Here is a 19131-nt window from a genome sequence, read left to right as displayed (position 1 = left end):
GGGCGGGGAGCGAAGGCTTCCGAAGCGGACGACCGAAGGGAGCTAACAGTGAAAGAGGGAGGCGGCAGCGAAGCCAAGCGAACTAGGGGGGGCACCAGGCGCGCATCTCGCCCCGTCTCAACATTTCCTCCCTACCACGTCTCCTTCGGGGCTGCCTTTTAGGATGTGCTGATTCTTCTCACCCCGAAGCGCGCATGGAGGTCCCGGAGCCGCTGTGGGTGAACAGGAGCTGTGTCAGCGGTGAGTGAGCGCGCTCGTCTCCGGTCCCCGTTCCCCCATTGGCTTTTGGGGAGGCTCCCTTTCCTGCCCCCTTGCATTGCTCAGGTTCATGGAAAACCTTTCCTCCCCTCCAAATTCCTTGAATTCTAAGGAACGATTTAGGGAGAAACCTTCCTCACCCACCCACCCCCCTCCTTCGCAACGAACCTGACTCTACCTGTCGTCCCTGGGAGAGAGATGCAAGAAGACTGGTTTCTAAAAAAAATTGATCAGAAAATGCATAAGGTCTCCATCCCAGCTCTTTCCCCCCACTTGGCCCTCATTGCCTCCTCTTTGGCACAGCTCTTTCTCCTGTGGAAAGAGGTCTGAACCTACCCCTTTTCTTGGCTTCCAGAAGTTTCTAGTCAACTCTTAATCCTCGGTCTCCCTTTCCTCCTACAAAATGTAACAAGAATGAAGCATACTTATAATTCATTATTTCTCAACCTTAGTGCCTTTTAAGAGATGGGGACTTCACCTTCCCAAGCAGAATTCTGAGAGTTGAGGTCTATACTTTTTAAAATTAATCTGCTAAGAGTGATATCATTGCTGGATCAAAAGGGAGACAGATTAGCTGAGGCAAGTTGGTTTTTCTAAATGAACTTAACCACTTTCCTAATTAATTTTTCATTCAACTGCAAAACAGTTTGCACCGGGATACTTACTGATTTGGGACTAAAAATTCAGCCATGTATTTTTATTTAATGCATGGTGAAACCACACAAGACCCAAGATTGTGGTATGGTTCATGGGAAGAGGGTCGTTTCCAAACTGCTTTTGAAAACATTCTCTTTGGCATTCATGAGTAACTCTCAAGACAAAACTGGAACTCAAACTAGTGGAATGTGGGTCATCTTTCTGTGATACAACTGGGGGACGATCAAATAGAGGAAGCAAAGATCTTGAGTATATAAGGAACAAATCAGCCCCATCAAGCCACTCCTGTTTGTCCTAAGCCTACAAAGTTTGTGAAATCAGAAAACCAAACCTTATAAGAAATGGAGGTGAAAGGAGCATGGGTGTGATTGCCTAATATCCTCCCAGACTCCTGCTCAGCTTTTCAGCTTCTTTTATAGAGTTTGTTCTATATTTTGCTAAGGAAAGGATTGGGTCTGTGTTTTGGAAGAAGATTCTTCAGGCAGTGGATCCTGAAAGAGTTATTAGAAACCTTAGCCAGGAAAGCAATCTGCTAATTCTACAGATTGATGTGTAATCACTTCTTCAGAGCAATAATGTTTTCCAATTTGCATATTAAGAGGTATTTATACTGTTGATCATACATAAATCTTGCCACTCTGTTGTTAAATTACCAATGTAGATTTAATTTATTCTTGCAGGAGCAAAGTTGAGCCTTGTTTCCACAAACTAAATCCACTTGTCAGAGTCAGTCGACATTGCTAGTCTTTCCCAGTACTATATATTGTTGTTTTTATTGACATCAGAGGCGGGTTGCTGCCTGTTTGGCCCAGTTCGGCTGAACCGGTAGTGGAATTCGGGCCTGGATCGCAAAACCGGCAGCGATCCACGTCTGCCACACCCCCAAACTGGTTCCCTTGCTGCCGCTTGGCCATCGCCATTTTGAATTTTAGTGACTGCACATGTGCGGTTCACTGTAAATTGTTCTGCGCATGTGCGAAGAACAATTTACATTGAACAGCACATGCAGCAATAACGCTGTGAGCAACCCACCCCTGTCTTATTACATGTGTCTAGTTAAAATTTCCCATGGTTGACAGGTTTGTGTGGGTTCATTATGAGATTCTCTAGCATAGGCTGCAAAAATTTAGAAGAAAGGCAAGTTGCACCTGTAAATAAATAGTATATATGTATATAGTATATATAGTATATATGTATATGAATTGCTAAAATATCCCATAATAAATTGGGATACCTAATTGCCTCTACAAAACAAACCTTAAATCTGAGACAAACGGACTCAGATTTGAAAAGTTGCCTTTTCCTGATTCTAACAAAGGAATATTCAAAATTATTTCTTCTTCCTTTGGGACAACCATGACCTGGATCCTGAGAATCTCCATAAGGCATTCTTTTTTAAAAGTTTGAAATAAATTTTGCTTCTTTAATATGCTTTCTGCTTTATTACCACTTCTTTCTGCTGCCTACATAGACTAGGCCTAACATTCAATTCCTAGCTATTCAGAGGGCTTTGAACTTCATTTCTTACCAAAAAGTGCAGCAGAAGCTGTCTTAATGTATGAGTTAACACTCTCCATTTTCAGCCTCTTTCTTTCTGATTATTTGCTTTTGAGGGTAGCTATCGCAGAAGAAGGAAAGGGCTAGCTATTGCATGACATTAGGGCATTGTAGCTTCAGAACTAATAATAATTCTCTTTTTGTTTTCAGGCTCACAAAGACTGTCCTGTATTAGGCACAGTGCCAGGGTCTAAACACCACCAATACTATATTTGCATTGCTGTTGATATAATTTAGCAGCAATTTTCTTTTTTTCTGTTTCATTTGACAAAAGACAGATTTGAATTTCCTGTTCCCTCAGTATATTTGGTCATTATCTCTTCTTTTGTATTTAAACAGTTTTAGCAAATTGATAAATAGAGAGCTGCTAATATTTTTTTTCTATAATGGTTCTTTCAATTTTATTCTTCAGTTTCTGATTTGTGAACATATCCATTCAATGCATACTACTTCTCTATTAAAACTCAAACAAGGAACACCCCCCCCCCCAAAAAAAAGCAAATGAAAGAACAAATGGAATTATTTATTTTTAAGAAGGTGGTTTTGATCCAGGTTTGTCTGGTTCAAACAAAAAGACACTTCCTGACTTGTTTCAAAGGAGCTCTGTCAATTTCTCTTGGTGCCCGGTTTCACTTCAATTTCTGAATATGCAATTCCAAAATGTCCATGACATTCAGGAATTTATACATTTATTAACCAAATTTATACATCACCCATTTCACTAATGAAGTGACTGTGGGGGATTTACAGATTTTTTAAAATCCATAAAATCCATACAATCCATACAAAAAATAAAATTAACAAAGTTAAAAAAGCAGTTAAAAGACGGAATTAAAAAGATGGAGGGAATGCCTTAAGCCAGTGATGGGCAACCTTTTTGGCGTGGTGTGTCAAAAATCGGCAAAAAATTGAGCATAACTCGCGTTGCGTGTCACTTTGACAAAAACATAATTTTGCGCAATTTATAGTTTAAACTACAAAAATGTATAATTGCAATATATAATTGTATTTAATAAACCAAAAACAAATTATTTAACATACCTGCTTAGTAACTTCTTTGTTAAGCGCTTTTGCATGCTGAGCTATGGAGTGAGCAATGCTCAAACTTGCAGAGTTTAAATTTGTAGAGCCTTTCATAAATTTAAGGATGGAGTTAGATTGGCTCTTATAAAGGTGTAGCTTCCTGGAAATGTATCCCCTCCTTTCATCCTCACTTATTTCCAAGAGCTGGGAATGATTAGTGTCTATTTATATTCCACGTTCTGCTTACTACCGTTTCAGTACATAGAACGCAAAATGATCTGCCATTTTTTTCTATAATGCCATACATCTCGCTCCATGTCTCTTGAAAGGGTCGGCCACTGCCACTACCACTCCCTTTACTTAACCTTTGTTTTTTATTTTTTGGGTGCTCCATCAGTGGGCCAGTGACAGCAGATAGAATTATAGATAGCCAATTAGGGGTTAACTAGCCTAACAAGCTAACACAACCTCCCCCTCACTTATCTCAGTTATTGTGGGCAATTACAAGTCCATGGCACCCCAATAGTTGCTGCTAATGGCGCTCACAGTTCCCGTTGGCACTCCGCTGTTCCCTGCTGTGGTGCGGTCGTAACCAACAGACCCAGGAGTAGACTCTCTGTGCCGGCCTGACTGGAGAGAGGCGCGCACTGTTCCCGCGCTCCTCTCCTGCAGGTCCTCCCTCACCGCGCTGATGATGTGTGTGCGCACGGCACGCACGCCTTACCAGCAGCCCCTGTGCTCAGAAAGGGGCGGCGGCGATACAGTAAGTGAGTGTGGGCGGGGGAGATCACACGTCCCCCCCCCGTTCCTCCAGCACAGATTCTTTCATCCTCGGCGGCCGTGCAGGAGCCGAGGATGAATCGCATGAAATCCTGTGCGTGTCACCCCAAATGGCTACGCGTGTCAGCACTGACACACGTGTCATAGGTTCGCCATCACTGCCTTAAGCCATGAACTAACCCCAGAGTTGCATATTACTTTTCGGCACCCATGCCAATTGGAAGACCCAGATTTGTTTAAGATTTTTTTTATTAATATAAATAAAAAGAGCAACATGTTCAAAATCCATATAAACAGTGTGTTGTCTGATTACAATTCATCATCATAACGGTATTCTCTAATAGTAATCTCATAATAACAGTGCTTTCCCCTCCTAATATTAATATATATTAATTGTTAATATTAATCAATATTAATAAAAAATTAATAAGTTACAGTAAACAACCCTAATAATAAAATTAATCTTTCTCTTGTAATTTTCAAAGAGCTAACTTCTGTTTCTCCTATTTAGCCATCGATAGATCCCATACCTCAAAATATTCAGTGTCTTCTTTTTCTTTAATTTCAAATGTTAGTTTATTCATTTCTGCGCATTCTAAAATTTTGTTACTATCTTTTCTTCTGTGGGGAAGACCCAGATTTTAATGCTGTTCTGGAATACCATAAAAGTAGGAGTCAACCTCACCTGAAGGGGAAGAATGGATTGGAGCAATAAAAGAAAAGGACCTCTTCCTGGACCCTGTCAATCAAAGTTCTTTAGCAGCCCTGCCTGTTTGGGTGGGATGGGCCAATGTAACTGGGACAAGACAGGGTAACCTGGGCCCATGGTAACTTGGACCCATGGCTGGAAGGGATTTAAAGATGTTCACAAATACCTTGAATGGCTGGGAAGAGGGCTGTGATGGGTAAGGAGACAGAAAAAGCTATATTGTCTGAGGACAAAATCCACTCATTATATAGCTGGATTGGGAGGAAAAATCATTTGCCCCTGAAGGTGCCCTTGGAAAGCTTTGGTAAAACTATTAACCTTCCTTGATTTTGTTCACCCGCTACATTTCACTTCTTCATTAAGAACATTAATTAACATTAAGAATGTGCATCACTTCTTATGAGAAACACTTTATGATTGCTTATAAATGAAGGCAAATTGTTGGAGGGAGGAGACAGTCCTAACATGTGACAATTATAAAAAACAATTTGCCTCAGTCTTTGTTTCTGACAGTTCAGAAGCAGCTGTCTTAAGTTAGACACGGATCCATAGTTTTGGCAGTGATAGATAAGGCACAGTATAATGATGGCACTCCTACATTCACTTAGAGCAGGAAGCTCTGGGCCTAGGCAATTACTGGGGTATGTACAAAGAATGAGGCATTTCAAAACTGTGGACAGGCTTCTGCCTTTGAAACATGTATCTATTCCCCAACTGTGTGAGATAGGAACTACAGAATAGGGCTGGGCAGGCTAGGCTTTGACATTCATTCAGAAGAAATGCTTTGGCTGCTTTAAAAAGTAGCATTAAAGTTTTGGCTGCCTTAATGAATCAGCTTAATTTCTTTTCTTGTTTTTCCAATTTTTCTGAATTGCTTATTCCAACTAATTTAGAAGTTTGTGCTTGCAGCTTAATGCAGACTTTAGTGGATTAAGTGCCACGTCTGAAATAAAAAAGGGTTAATTTTTTAACAAAATTACAGATACCAATTGTCTACATCTGAAGGTATAATAAATGTATTAAACATGAACATTCACAAAACACTTTTGATGTTTTTGATAAACATGATTTGTTTGAAACCTAGAAACTTTTTCAGTTCCCCTACTCAATATTGAATTATAGCATCTATCATTTTCTGTTTCATAAATTAAGATATATGTTTAGTGATGCAAAATTTTCTTTCTCTTGAGAGACAATGAGTGTGCTATAATTCTGTTTCCAAAAACTTACGTTCTTCTCTTTTTCAGATACTTTTGTTTAAATTACAGTATGGCTTTGGCTCAATTAGTTAATTTTTAAGGGGAGTTCTCAAGAATATTATCCCATCAAATCTGAAACTTTGTGTGTTGTAAAGAAAATGAAGTGACAGAAAAGGGATCGAAGTAGGATTTTAGAAATAGTACTGGTGTCCTAAATACTTCTTCGTTATCATGTACTGTATTAGTTCTATATTTCCAGACCTGGCCATATAGTAATCAGTTCACTGTTTCGATTTTTATGTCTCAAAGGTGATTACAGCTAAATCTCTCTTTTTTAATTTAAATAAAAAATTTAAAATAAATAAATATTTCTGTGATGTGCTTCATTTGTTCTTTGATAGCTCTGATAACAGTGTTAGTCATTTTGCTTCCTTTTTCAACTTCTCTAAGGAAGCTATGTTTGACTATATCATAGTATTCTGTAGTGCCCTAACTAAAAATGTGCTTTTTCTTATTTCGTCCTTGTTAAATAATAATAATAATACAGATGTCTAAAACACAGTATTTTAGTATTAGCAAAAATCAATTCTTTATTTCACAATAGGTCTGTATTTGTTAATTTTCTAATTATATTTATGCCTCTTTATACAAAGTTCTAGATAGTTGGACTAGGCCTGGAATCATTAAGTCCATTAGTGGACCAGTCTCTCAGAAAGTGGTGGTGTCTTTGGAACCAAAGAAGACTTTATAGGAAAGATGAGATGTGAATGTAACAAGGTCTCACTTTCTACAAAATAAGCAAGTGTATGGTTATTAGAAAATGTCAGAAGCAAGCTGGTTGAAATAAGATGTAATACAATGGGATATATTAATTAAAATTAATTCCATTTTTCTTAAAATGGAATTTGTTGAATTTATTTTGCAGACAAATACTTTGTTCTTTTGAAATATTCCCTTAATGATGATCTGTAGGGATTCTCATCCTTTTCTTATAACAGACACATTTTGTCATTTGATGTTTACATGCTAAAAACAATCCTCAGCAGTTTCATCTTTCTCAATTAATTTTTCTTTATTGTGGCTAAAATTCCAGCTGAAGTTTTGGTTGAGTACCAGAATTACAATGTGGATTATATCAAAGAAGAAAACATAGCTATTTTGTTATTCTAGATTATACACATTCATACTTACAGGTGACCTGAAGAGAAAGGGGTAAGACTCAAAACATATTGTACCCTGGGAAAGTTTAGAAAATTCACCTTCATTCTCTATATAAATTCATATGCAGCTGATTTCAGAGAAGTTGCTGTTTCTCAGGCTGCTTTGAAGATGGGATAGTTGAGAAGAAATATTTAGCTCTTGAAACATAAGTATACCTGTAATAAAATTAATGATTTAAAATAGTTATACTCAACATGCATAAACATTACTTTCACCACTGCTAGATAATGTTTAATTGCTTCCCCAATTAAATTTCCACAAGTCCACATCCACATTGAATACTTTACTTCAAACGCAGCTGATGAGGATCTGTGAAAAACCTTCAAACCCCCCCCCCTCCTGTATTTTCTGATAACCACAGCACTCCAACTTAGCATAAACAATAGAGCAGGGGTGTCCAATTCAAGGCCTATGGGCCAGATGCATCCCTTGGGATGCTTAGATCTAGCCCGTGGGGTCACCCTGGAAACAGCAAAGGACTGGCTGTGGTGCCTCTGCCAGCGAAAACAGACGTGTGTGTGTGTGTTTGTGTGTGTCCGTGTGTCCCTGAGCTCTCTTTTTGCTGGCAGGGGGCTGCAAGCGACTGTCTAAGCTGAAAACTGGGCTCTGGGAGGCCACACACATCCCCCGCGAGTTCCATTTTCACTGGTAGAGGGCCACTCCCTCCCATCCCAGCCATGCCCCCCCCCGCAAGGTCAAACACAACACTGATGTGGCCTTCAATAAAATCGAATTTGACATTCCTACCATAGAGAGACATCTCAGAACTTGTGATAAAATATTATTGTCTAATTATTTTCACCTAATAAAATGGACACAAGCTTTTCTTGGGGAAACACTGGAACAGTTAATTGAGTATGTACTAAATTGATGTGTAGGAATTGAAGGTTCCTGTAGATCATCTTACAATCAGGGATCCTTTTAAAGAGTAGAAATGGTCAAAGGCCATTTACAAATACTAATTTATTGCAGAGCAAGGCCAAATATGAGAACATGCATTGGAAGGACAATGGTTTACAGCAGAGATGGGTTGCAAATCCCGGAGCTACCGGTTTCTCTTGCTCATGCACACACTCATGTGTGATGCTTCTGCACATGTGCAGAAGTATCCAGGCAAATGGGTGGAGCCTCCCGCCACCACTACTACCAGTTTACCCAATCCAGGTTGAACCGGGAGCAACCCACCTCTGGTTTACAGCAATAATGTCATAGTCTTAGAAATATGTAATTAAAAAAACAAGAAGCAGTAGGTTTCCAAATACATGGTCTCATCTAAGCTGAATTTCAAGACTGAAATAAAACTTGAAAATATTTGTAGTCCAAGAAGAATACAGTACCTCCCAGATTGTTGGTTAGTCTAAGGTTGTGTTTTAAGGCATCTGAATGCCTTATTTCTCAATTCTTCTTCTTGCATGGATTTAGAATGTATATTTTTAATCTCATAGTTTTTCTAAGAAGTAATGAAATGCTACTTGTGGTGCAAGAATCCAAACAAAGAAAGAAAGATTCCTAGCAATAACAATCTAGGAGGTTGCATGCAAAATTAAAGACATGTGGGCTGCTAATTATTAATGTCTTAATTTCTAATCTTCTCTTCTCCCCCACATTTCCTTGTCTTGCTTAGGCTCTCTGATCACTCTGGCTTGCCTGAATCATCATGCTGTTTGTCAAATCATTAAGAATGTCAGTTTTCCAGTTTCACCTCATATAAATCTTAATTTAAGCTCCAACTGGATGATACAAGTTGAAGACAAATATGGCTTTTACATTGGCTTGGGCTTGGCCATCTTTTCAAGTTTTCTCATTGGCACCAGTGTCATCCTCAAGAAGAAAGGACTGCGTCGACTGGTGGAGAAAGGAGGCACCAGGGCCGGTATGGATTTTTTGACTTATGAGAGGGGACAGAAAAATATGTTTTTCTAGAAAAGAACTCTAGTGGCATTTAAGCCAGCATTCCCTAAGCATTGCCATATTTGGAATTCAACTCTCACAAAAATTCAGAGCCAGTATAATCAAGGATATGCTGACTGGGAATAATGGTTGTTAGAAAACACAGCAGTCAGGTTCCAGGTTGAAGAAGTAATTAATACCTTCTGGCCTCTGGAGACCTCTTCAGATATCACATTGAATTCATCCTATATTTTGCCATTTTAAATACACAACCTGAAAATTTAGAGTCAGTATTCACAGCACAAGTCCAAGTAGATTAATAATACAGTCCTGTTTGTAGAATAGCAATACTTTTTCTAGCGTAATATGTTTCTGGAGAAAATGTTGAAAAACAAGTCTGTAACAATGTACACTCTGACTTATGATAAAATGTTCACATCAGAGCATAAGGTTATGGCAGCTAATTTCAGAAATGTTAAGCCAGGGGAGTTCAGTCCATCCTCGCAAAAGGGGTGTGTGTGTGGGAGGGATTTTAAGGGCCAGTTCAGGTACTATTTACTTCTCTTTCTTGAAAGACATTTAAGAGTCTTTGAACATACGTATGTATGTTGTGGTTTGAGGCCAGTTGTTGTTTTTTCAATCCAAGCTGTTGTTTCTTTCTCTTTTTTATGTTTAAGTACTGTAAAGTTTTGTTTGAAATTGATTTGATTTCATATGAAAGGTTTTTACAAAATGCTCCTCTAAATATGTCCTTTTTATTTCCCCAGGAGATGGAGGTCATGGCTATCTAAGAGACTGGCTGTGGTGGGCAGGTTTGATAACCAGTAAGTATGATTATATTTAGCCAAGCCTGGGTTAGTATCTGATCAAATATTTAACCTTGATGATTACCTACTGTGTTTCCCTGGGCCGTAAATATTATTTCACATGCTACAGTTATACAGAAGTTGTTTCTATGACGTTTTTCCGCCTTTTTGTACTTGAAGGAGTTTATGTTTGAATACCTTAAAGATCTTTTTTGTGCTTAAAGGCCTCTTTGCACGGAGAAGCCTGTGGAAATTATTCTTTCAGATCTTATCACCATAACATAGGAATGTTCAGGAATTTAAATGATTCAGTTTTCAGAAGAGACATTTGCTGGTCAGAGCCAGCAATATGCCTTGTAGTACCTTCAGCAACTGACAAATTTATAGTGATGTGAGCTTTGATGGGCTGGGATGCAGGAAATTTGATGGGCTGGGAGGCAGGGGGTTGGACTAGAAGACCTCCAAGGTCCCTTCCAACTTTGCTATTGTATTGTAAATATTTGCAGGCAACTTCAGTCCCCCCAAAATGTACATACCAAAACATATTCTGAACACACTACACAATATTTTTCTAGTTCTGCTATACCGGATCTCTGTCTTGAGTCATTGATTATTGCATTGCAATTTGAATATAGCATCATTTGCTCAATCGTTTGGATTCCTTTTCTTACTTACAAAGAGATACTGGCAAACTGGACTTGGATCTTGATCTATTGGAAAACTTGGGGGACATTTTGTTGGAAGCTAAGTGTCTTACAAAGGCTGTTGTGCAGATAATCCTTGACTCACCACCACAATTGGGATCGGAATTTAGATCGCTAAATGATTTGATTATAACGGAGATGTCACGTGACCACATGGCTTAGCAACCACATACCTGGCAATCCTGGTTGCTGTTTTAAAGCAAATTTTATCAGTCATTATTGAAATACTGGTTGCTGGCCAATGAGAAGCTAAATATCGGTAGTAATACTTGTAATTCACCTGTTTTTTTCCCCACTTCTTTTTTCCCCTGGTGGCTATTTGCTCAGTGGGTGGAGGAGAGGCCGCCAACTTTGCCGCATATGCCTTTGCAGCTGCAACAATTGTTACACCACTCGGGGCACTTAGTGTGCTTATAAGGTGACTTCCTTTTATTGTGCTCTTTTCTCCTACATTTATTCTAGGCCTAGGTGTTAATAATGTGCTCTGGCTTGCCAGTAAAAAAGAGATTTCTAATCTTGTGCTAATATACCAATAGCTAGATATGTACTTAAGTCCTGCGCTTTTTTTTCCCCTCTCAAAATTGAACTTGCCTATTAGTTTTGTGTTTCGGTGTGTTTAATTTACGTCAATTAATAAAAATACAGATTTGTAAGAGATTTATGTTTGTTATCAGTAATTTCCAAGTGTAACAGGAAGACTAAGACTGTATTTCTGCATTTGTCTGTTGTACCCAGTGCCATTTTGTCCTCTTATTTCCTTGGAGAACGGCTGAACTTGCTAGGCAAACTTGGCTGTATGCTGAGCATTGTGGGTAGTACCATTCTTGTGATACATGCTCCAGAAGAAGAGGAAATCACCACTTTGGGGGAATTGCTTTCAAAACTGAAGGAACCAGGTAAGCTTATGAAATAAGGTAGCAAAGGAATGAAGGTATTGTGTTTAGTTGGAATGTTATCATAGCTCAACCAGTTTCCTGGGGCAATGATATCATAATTGTAAAAGTGTTTTGCACAAGGGTGTTTCTTCCATGATTTTGTACACATTTGGGTTCAGTGGCATCCCATGGGTTGTGCCAATTGTCTTGTTTCTCTTTCCCAAGGAAGAGCATCTGTCATGAAACTCTTATGTCCAGTTGTCAATTTTTTTTTTACATTTCATTTTGAATGGATATAAATTTCAAATAAAATTTGGTCTTCGAGATGAGATACAGGGAAACAGCTTTTGATGTTCAGCCTTTCAGAGAAGATAGGTATACAGAGCATGAATGCCTGCCTTTCACTGAATCTTATCCTTAAGAGCTGTATGCAAAGTTGTAAAGTAGCCCTAAATTCAATAATTGGAATATTTCAGTAATCTACCAATTCTAGTGGTTTGCAGCCTGAAAGACAGGATTTTCACATCTGTCTCCTAGGTTTCTCCTAGCCTCCATGTTTTCCGGGGCCATAGGCTTGTGTCCTTAAAAACTTTGTTCTTCTGTAGACTTAAATCTTGTTCTTGCATGTGTAAGAGGATGCCCATTCCTTACAATAAACTGACTGATGTATTTAAATTCCTAAAAACAATGCAGTGCTGTGTTGTTCTACCCATCCATTTATTATACTGGCCAATGCTTGTGCTAAGCATTGCATTCTGTCTTATATAAAAATGTCACGATTTGTCATATTGTTTTTGTTTTTTAATTTCTTCCAGGTTTTCTGGTTTATGCCAGCATCCTCTTGGTTATCAGCTTAGTTCTGATTTGTTTCCTAGCACCACGTTATGGCAAGACCAATATTCTCATCTACCTCTCCATTTGTTCTGTGATTGGGGCTTTCTCCGTCTCTTCTGTTAAAGGGCTGGGCATTGCTATCAAGAGTTTTTTCACTCACCTGCCTGTTCTACAAAACCCATTGACCTGGATTCTTGTCTTCACGTTAGTGGCTTCTATTGCTACTCAGATCAACTACCTCAATAAAGCTCTGGACATCTTCAATACCTCTATGGTGTTTTCCATTTACTATGTGCTCTTCACCACTATTGTCATCACAACTTCAGTTATCCTCTTTAAAGAGTGGGTCACCATGTCGGTAAAAGACATTATCGGGACAGTATGTGGATTTCTTACCATTATTTTAGGAGTCTTTTTACTCCACGCTTTCAAGGATATGGATGTCAGTTTGAAGAATCTGCCACAAGCACTCCAGACTTCTAAGGAGCCACCAGCAATTAAGGATGACAATAACACTTTAATAGAGCTGGATAATCCAGACACCAAGGATCAGAACAAACCCAAAGTATTCATGATCTTCAGTTGAAACCTAATTTAATATTTCTATTTGTTAGAGTAATGGGGCCAAACAGTATAAAAACATGCATGCATCTGGAAGAATTTAAATGAAGCATCACCATATGTGCCTTTTGAAAACAGCAACCAACTTCAACACAGCTTGCTACCTCCACATTTCTGCATCGTGCTTCTCCTCTTTTCATCCTCGGCAAAGGCACTAGATTTTGCACACTCTAGAATCAATAGCAGTGGTGATTGTATTTGCGTCAAACATGGACATATTTCCTCTGCCTTTGGAAGAAATGTTCTACGGTCAACTGGCATTGTTTCTTCCAGATCTTTCTCACTCTTCCCCTATCTTCACGAGAAAAAGTTGTATTCATTGAAGTGTGTGAAGAATTTGAAGCTTCAAAAGAAAGCATTCTATTTTTTCCAGCTTGGAATACCCAAGTCATTTTTGAAAATATGGTAAAATAAATAGCTACAGTTCCCTCCAGAATGTTGTAATGTTGTAATGTTGGCCAAGACATTCAGAACTTTCAGTCATGAACTTATTTTTAAATAATTCAGTCTCAAAAAATTGCCCTACAGTCCTTTTCTTGTATATTGGATTTTAATATACTTTGGTGCTTTCCCTATTTTAATTAATTTTACTGATACTATTAGATGTTCCGATACAGCAGCAGTTATCTTTCATTTTCCATAAATATTATAATTTAATTGTGATAATGCTTTGTTCTTGTCTCCATACAAAATTATATTTTGCTGATATTTTGGAGGAATGGAGTAGTTTCTACAATTTAGAACTCGGTTATCATCACAGAAAGTGTAAACTGGGATCAAAACTGTCAAAAGTTAATAAGATTTCATTAGTTATAACAAGTGAATGGGTTAGAGGCTTAACTGCCTATGATAATTATCACTAGCCATCCAATTTATGCTATTTTACTGGTTAATGAAAGTCTTTTTAGCCTGGATGACCAAGATGTTCTAATCTAAAGTGTTACAATTGTCTGTGCTTGTGAAGATTCACATAGGACAAGACTGTTTGAGCTAACTATTTATTTGTTGTATCAAGTGCAAAATTAACAAACTTAACTTTGTTAAGTTTGAAGGTATGGTTCATTACAAAAAGCTTCTGGATAAATATTTCAGGCTGCTTTGAGTCTTGTCTCTGTGCTTCTAAATTAATCATCCTATTCTGATTATTGTAAAGTCAGAAAAGCAGACAAAGCAAGCTCATACGTAGTTCCAATAAAGGAGAATATTTGTAGCTCAGGGTTGAAATGAGGTTCTTGGTGCTGAGCTTGCTTGTTTTCTTGCAGACATTTCATTAACCTAACTAGGTAACGTCATCAATGCTACTGATGATATTATCTAGTTAGGGTAATGAAACATCTGCAAGAAATCAAGCAAGCTCAGAAAGCCCCAAGAATCCCTCATATATAGTTCTTTGTAGTTTGCTATTGGTCAACAGCAGAATGTAGTTCTCATTTATAAAAGAAGACTATTTCGTAATGTAATAGATACAACTGCAGGGATCACATGCAAGTTTTACAAGGAATACCATCGTAGGGTTTATTGGAGGAGTTCCATCTATGTATAGTTCATGGGATGGTTGGATGTGCTAAACCAAGAGTTTTCTCTGAACATTTTTTTTGTAAGATTGTTTATATTTTTTTGTAACAGTGTAGCACAAAGATGCCTTGCAATGGGTTTCCCTTCTGTTTCCTGGATCCTGGATTTGAAAGGGTGGCTTTGGGCCAGTTACTCTCTTAGTCCAACTCACCTCAGATTGTTGTGGGCAAAATAGGAGAAGGAAGGAGTGCAGGTAATCCTCAACTTACAACCACTTGCTTAGTGACCAGTTACAATGGCACTGAAAAAAATGAGCTACGACCATTTTTCACAGTTACGACTGTTGCAGTAACCCCCCTGGTCATGTGATCATCATTGGCGATCTTCTGATGACCAAAGTCATTAGGGAAGCCAGATTGATTTAACAACTGTTACTAACTTAATAACTGCAACGATTCACTTAACAATTGTGACAAGAAAGGTCGTAAAATAGGGCAACTCGCTTAAAAATTGTCTTGCTTGGAAGTGGAAATTTTGAGCTCAACTGTGATAAATGAAGGACTTCCTGTACTAGGTATGTTCATCGCCTTAATTACAAAAATAGTAATAAAAATGCAATAAAAAAATCTGACCCCCCCCTCCCAAATTTCCCCTATTTGCAGTTTCACTTCATATAAATAGCCATTCTCTTCTATACTTGTATTTGCTACTTTATTTCCAGTGCAAATGTTGTTTCTTGGTTTTTGAACCTTTGGATTGATGGGTAGATGGTTGAATAGGTAGGTAAGTAGATACACTATATTGCCAAAAATATTCGCTCACACATCCAAATAATCAGAATCAGGTGTTCCAATCACTTCCATGGCCACAGGTGTATAAACTCAAGTACCTAGGCATGCAGACCTTATTTTACAAACATTTGTGAAAGAATGGGTCGCTCTCAGGAGCTCAGTGAATTCTAGCGTGGAACTGTGATAGGATGCCACCTGTGCAACAAATCCAGTCGTGAAATTTCCTCGCTCCTAAATATTCCATAGTCAACTATCAGCTGTATTGTAAGAACGTGGAAGTGTTTGGGAATGATGGCAACTCAACCACGAAGTGGTAGGCTACGTAAACTTGTCCAACATCAGTGTGTGACCTTACAAATGCGCTTCTGGAAGAATGGTAAAAAACTCCCATAAACACACTCCTAAACCTTGTTGACAGCCTTCCCAGAAGAGTTGAAGCTGTTATAGCTGCAAAGGGTGGACCGACATCATATTGAACCCTATGGATTAGGAATGGAATGACACTTATAGTAAGTTCATATACGAGTAAAGGCAGGTGAGTGAATACTTTTGGCAATATAGTGTAGGTACTATAAAAAATAATAAAGTTTTCAAAATTAAGGTTCTACATTGACTTTGGGGATGGAAAGATGATATATTTGAAGCTTTCTGGATGGTTAGATGTAATGATCTGCTGGCATCAGAAAACAGCTTTTTGTATCTATTCCTTATGCTAAGCCATAATGTACATTTTGTTTAGTATGTATAAACCCAGCCACTCTGCTTTGGCTTTCATTATAATGGTTTGTTTCACAGATACTACATTTTCCAAAACTACAAAAAAATAAAACTCTGTCGAGCAAATCTTGTAAAACTTTGGAGATATTTGTTGCCAAAGAATGTATTTTACAATTAGATAATTGTATAATCGAGTTTTGCAAATGGCTTTATAAATGACTGAAATTTGTTCTTGTTTCATTCATAAGACTGTTAGCACAACTCATTTATTTCGTGTGGAAGAACATATTGTTTTTTTGAATTTCCAAAGCTGGTAATCTGTTTGATTTGCTAGTTTCTAGTGCCCCTTAACATCTTTTCCAAAATTAGCCTTGTTCTCTACTCTAAACTTTTGAGTTTCCCTAATCTAGGGTGTCACATGCAGGCCACGTCCACTACAGCTCCGCAAATGGGAAAAACATTGTGAAACATCATGTGACAGCAAGATGCCGCGAGTTTGATACCTGTGATCTAGTTGGCCACACACTGTGATACAAAATGCTTGATTAGGTGGGTCTGTGGCCTGTTTCACCAGGATTCATCTATTATTTTGTCCAAGGAAACTATATAAGTAAATCCACATTGTTTCCTGGATTGAATTCAAATTGAAGAAAACTGTTTTCCAGCAATGAGAACAATTGGTTTAAAGAATAGTATCCCCTATCTCTTTAATAGTATCAATCCATATACAATAATTTATGACAAATACATATGCAAATAGCAATCACAAAATTTATTCAGCGTATCTAGGCAAAAGGCACAACAAACTGCATTGTTCAAGTATTTGTATAGGTGTACAATTTGTAAAGGTACACAAAAATCATATTGTAAACTCCAAAACAAAGTGGTGAGACATGGTAAAAAAATGCTTCTTCAAAATATTTTGTGTGGACATTGTTATCGTGCAGTCTAGGATTGTACGGTACTTCAGTTATAAAGGCAAAAAGGGCACATAGAAATTCATTTAGTCAAATATATCTTTTCTGTGATCATGTAGCAATGATCATCTCCAGATAATGCATGGTTTGGAAAATGTTCTATTTTGCCTCTCCCTCCTTCCCTTAATTTGGTGAATCCTGATTTTGCCTTTTGCCTTTGAATCCAAAGCACTGCACAGCTCTAGTAAATGGGCTTGGAAATAAGCTCCATGGGATTTTAGAAGTACAATCTGTATTGAGCTGTAACCACATGTAACATTTTTCTCCCAATCTATGCCATGCATATGAAAAAACAGAATTATGTGAAGTATTATTAGTATTAAGGCATATACTGTAGTTGAGACTGCCATTTCCTGCATTTGAAAAGGCTCCTCTAGAACAGTGGCCCTCAAACTTTTGAGCACCAGGGACCATTTCTGTGGAGAGAGGTTTTTCCGCGGACTGGGTGGGTCATGGATTTGCGTGCTGCCTGTATCCCGTGTATGAGTCTTTACCTGTTTCAGCTGTTCAATTTCTGACATGCTACAGACCAGTGCAGATCCACAGACTGGGGGTTGGGGAACCCTGCTCTAGAACATAGTTATGAGATGTACCAACATTCCTTCCATCATGCAGTAACTGTAGGAGCAGAGTTTTTCTCTCTCCCATTATCACACAAGGAAATGCCCAAGAGGTAGAGGGAGAAGATATAATTGTATTCCTGCACCAGTGAGAAGGGAGCAGGATGCCAATTTTAGAATTTATGAGGAAGTAACTTTTAAGAACTAGCAATCTGATTGAAAAGATTATTTTTTCGCTGTAAAATATTCTTGGAAATACAGATACCTTGAAGCAATATGAAATAGGCCAAATAAAGGTTAGTGGAAGAAAAGTGCACATTTACTCAAAGCAGTGCTAAATTAAGAATTTGATTTTTTTTTGTGTCTTCACCTACCTCAGTAAAATATTTTCAAGAGGATTCTGCAAAGTTTTGGAAACAGATTTTCAAATTATGGAAGACTGAGAATGTAGGATATGTTTGAATTTCATTAAGGCAGTCATGGTTCCACCACAAATCCGCGAAGCCCTTATCTGCGGAGACATAAGCGCGAAGACTAATTCGCGCCGTTCGAAGCGCTAAGGAAAAACGCGACCCTACCACGATGACATAATCGCGGAGGGCAAATCCGTGCATTCCCAAGCACTCAGTACCCTAAACCTAACCCTAAACCTAACCCTAAAACAACCCCCTAAACCTAATCCTAACCCTTACCTTAATTGAAATCGGCTTTCTGCCGCGGTGCCATTTTAAAGCGCCCTTCTGTTGCCGCGCTGTTGTCGCGGCGGTGATGACGTCGCGGCTTTAGTGACACGATTTTATCACCGCTATTTTGACGAGCGCGGTTTTGTCGTGCCACGGGCAGTCATGACATGATAAGGCTACAGCAAGGCTTCAACTCCTGCAGCTATAATTTTGAATGTCATTATAGTGATTGTATTGGAAATCTATCTATCCTCTTCAAAGGACCAAGAATAACTGTATGATAGCTGCACTTTCTAGCTACTTTCCTATTGTTAAAGAGTTGCTAAATTGGTGTGAGTTTGAAACAGGCAACTAGGAATGCACAAAATACTTTGGCTTTAAAAAGATCATTTCAGCTATTGCAAACATGGAACAAAATAGTTGTTTGGTTCAAGAGTTTGGTTATAGCAAAACACAGCAGTTTGTTCTGAGTGTGAAATTATGCTGATAGCTTTGGAGTCATTTTCAGCACTTTACCTGTTCTGAGAACTGCAGCTCGGATATTACTTTGTGGCTTATGCCTGGATTCCTTTTTCTCAACTTTTTCAGCATATCGATAAACTAGCGAGGATTAAGTGATGCTCTTGCTATTATTATTCATACCAGATAAGCAGATGTGGAAGTGGGTTGTAGGATAGAAAGGGCACATGGTTAAAGCAGAACTCTGTTGCTTGTTTCCTCTCTGGACTTAATGCTTTTTAAAAAGTGTGTGGGG

At 38.4% G+C, this 19131-nt stretch overlaps 1 protein-coding gene across 1 annotated transcript; it reads left to right on the top strand.

Annotated features, from left to right (window-relative positions):
- Positions 1-17: 17 nt before the first annotated feature.
- NIPAL4 (NIPA like domain containing 4) lies at positions 18-16107 on the top strand. The gene is made up of 6 exons (XM_014059569.2): positions 18-240; positions 9029-9277; positions 10062-10118; positions 11132-11222; positions 11540-11700; positions 12495-16107. Exons 1-6 carry the CDS (start codon positions 195-197, stop codon positions 13097-13099), a joined length of 1209 nt encoding a protein of 402 aa, XP_013915044.2. The 5' UTR covers positions 18-194; the 3' UTR covers positions 13100-16107.
- Positions 16108-19131: the final 3024 nt, after the last annotated feature.

This window comes from Thamnophis sirtalis, unplaced genomic scaffold (genome assembly GCF_051295495.1).
Source record: "Thamnophis sirtalis isolate CommonGarterSnake01/CBP01778 unplaced genomic scaffold, rThaSir2_p1.2 scaffold_3, whole genome shotgun sequence".
Taxonomy (NCBI): Eukaryota; Metazoa; Chordata; class Lepidosauria; order Squamata; family Natricidae; genus Thamnophis; species Thamnophis sirtalis.
The sequence above is the reverse complement of the archived record's forward strand: the minus strand, read 5'-3'. Positions and strand labels throughout refer to the sequence as shown.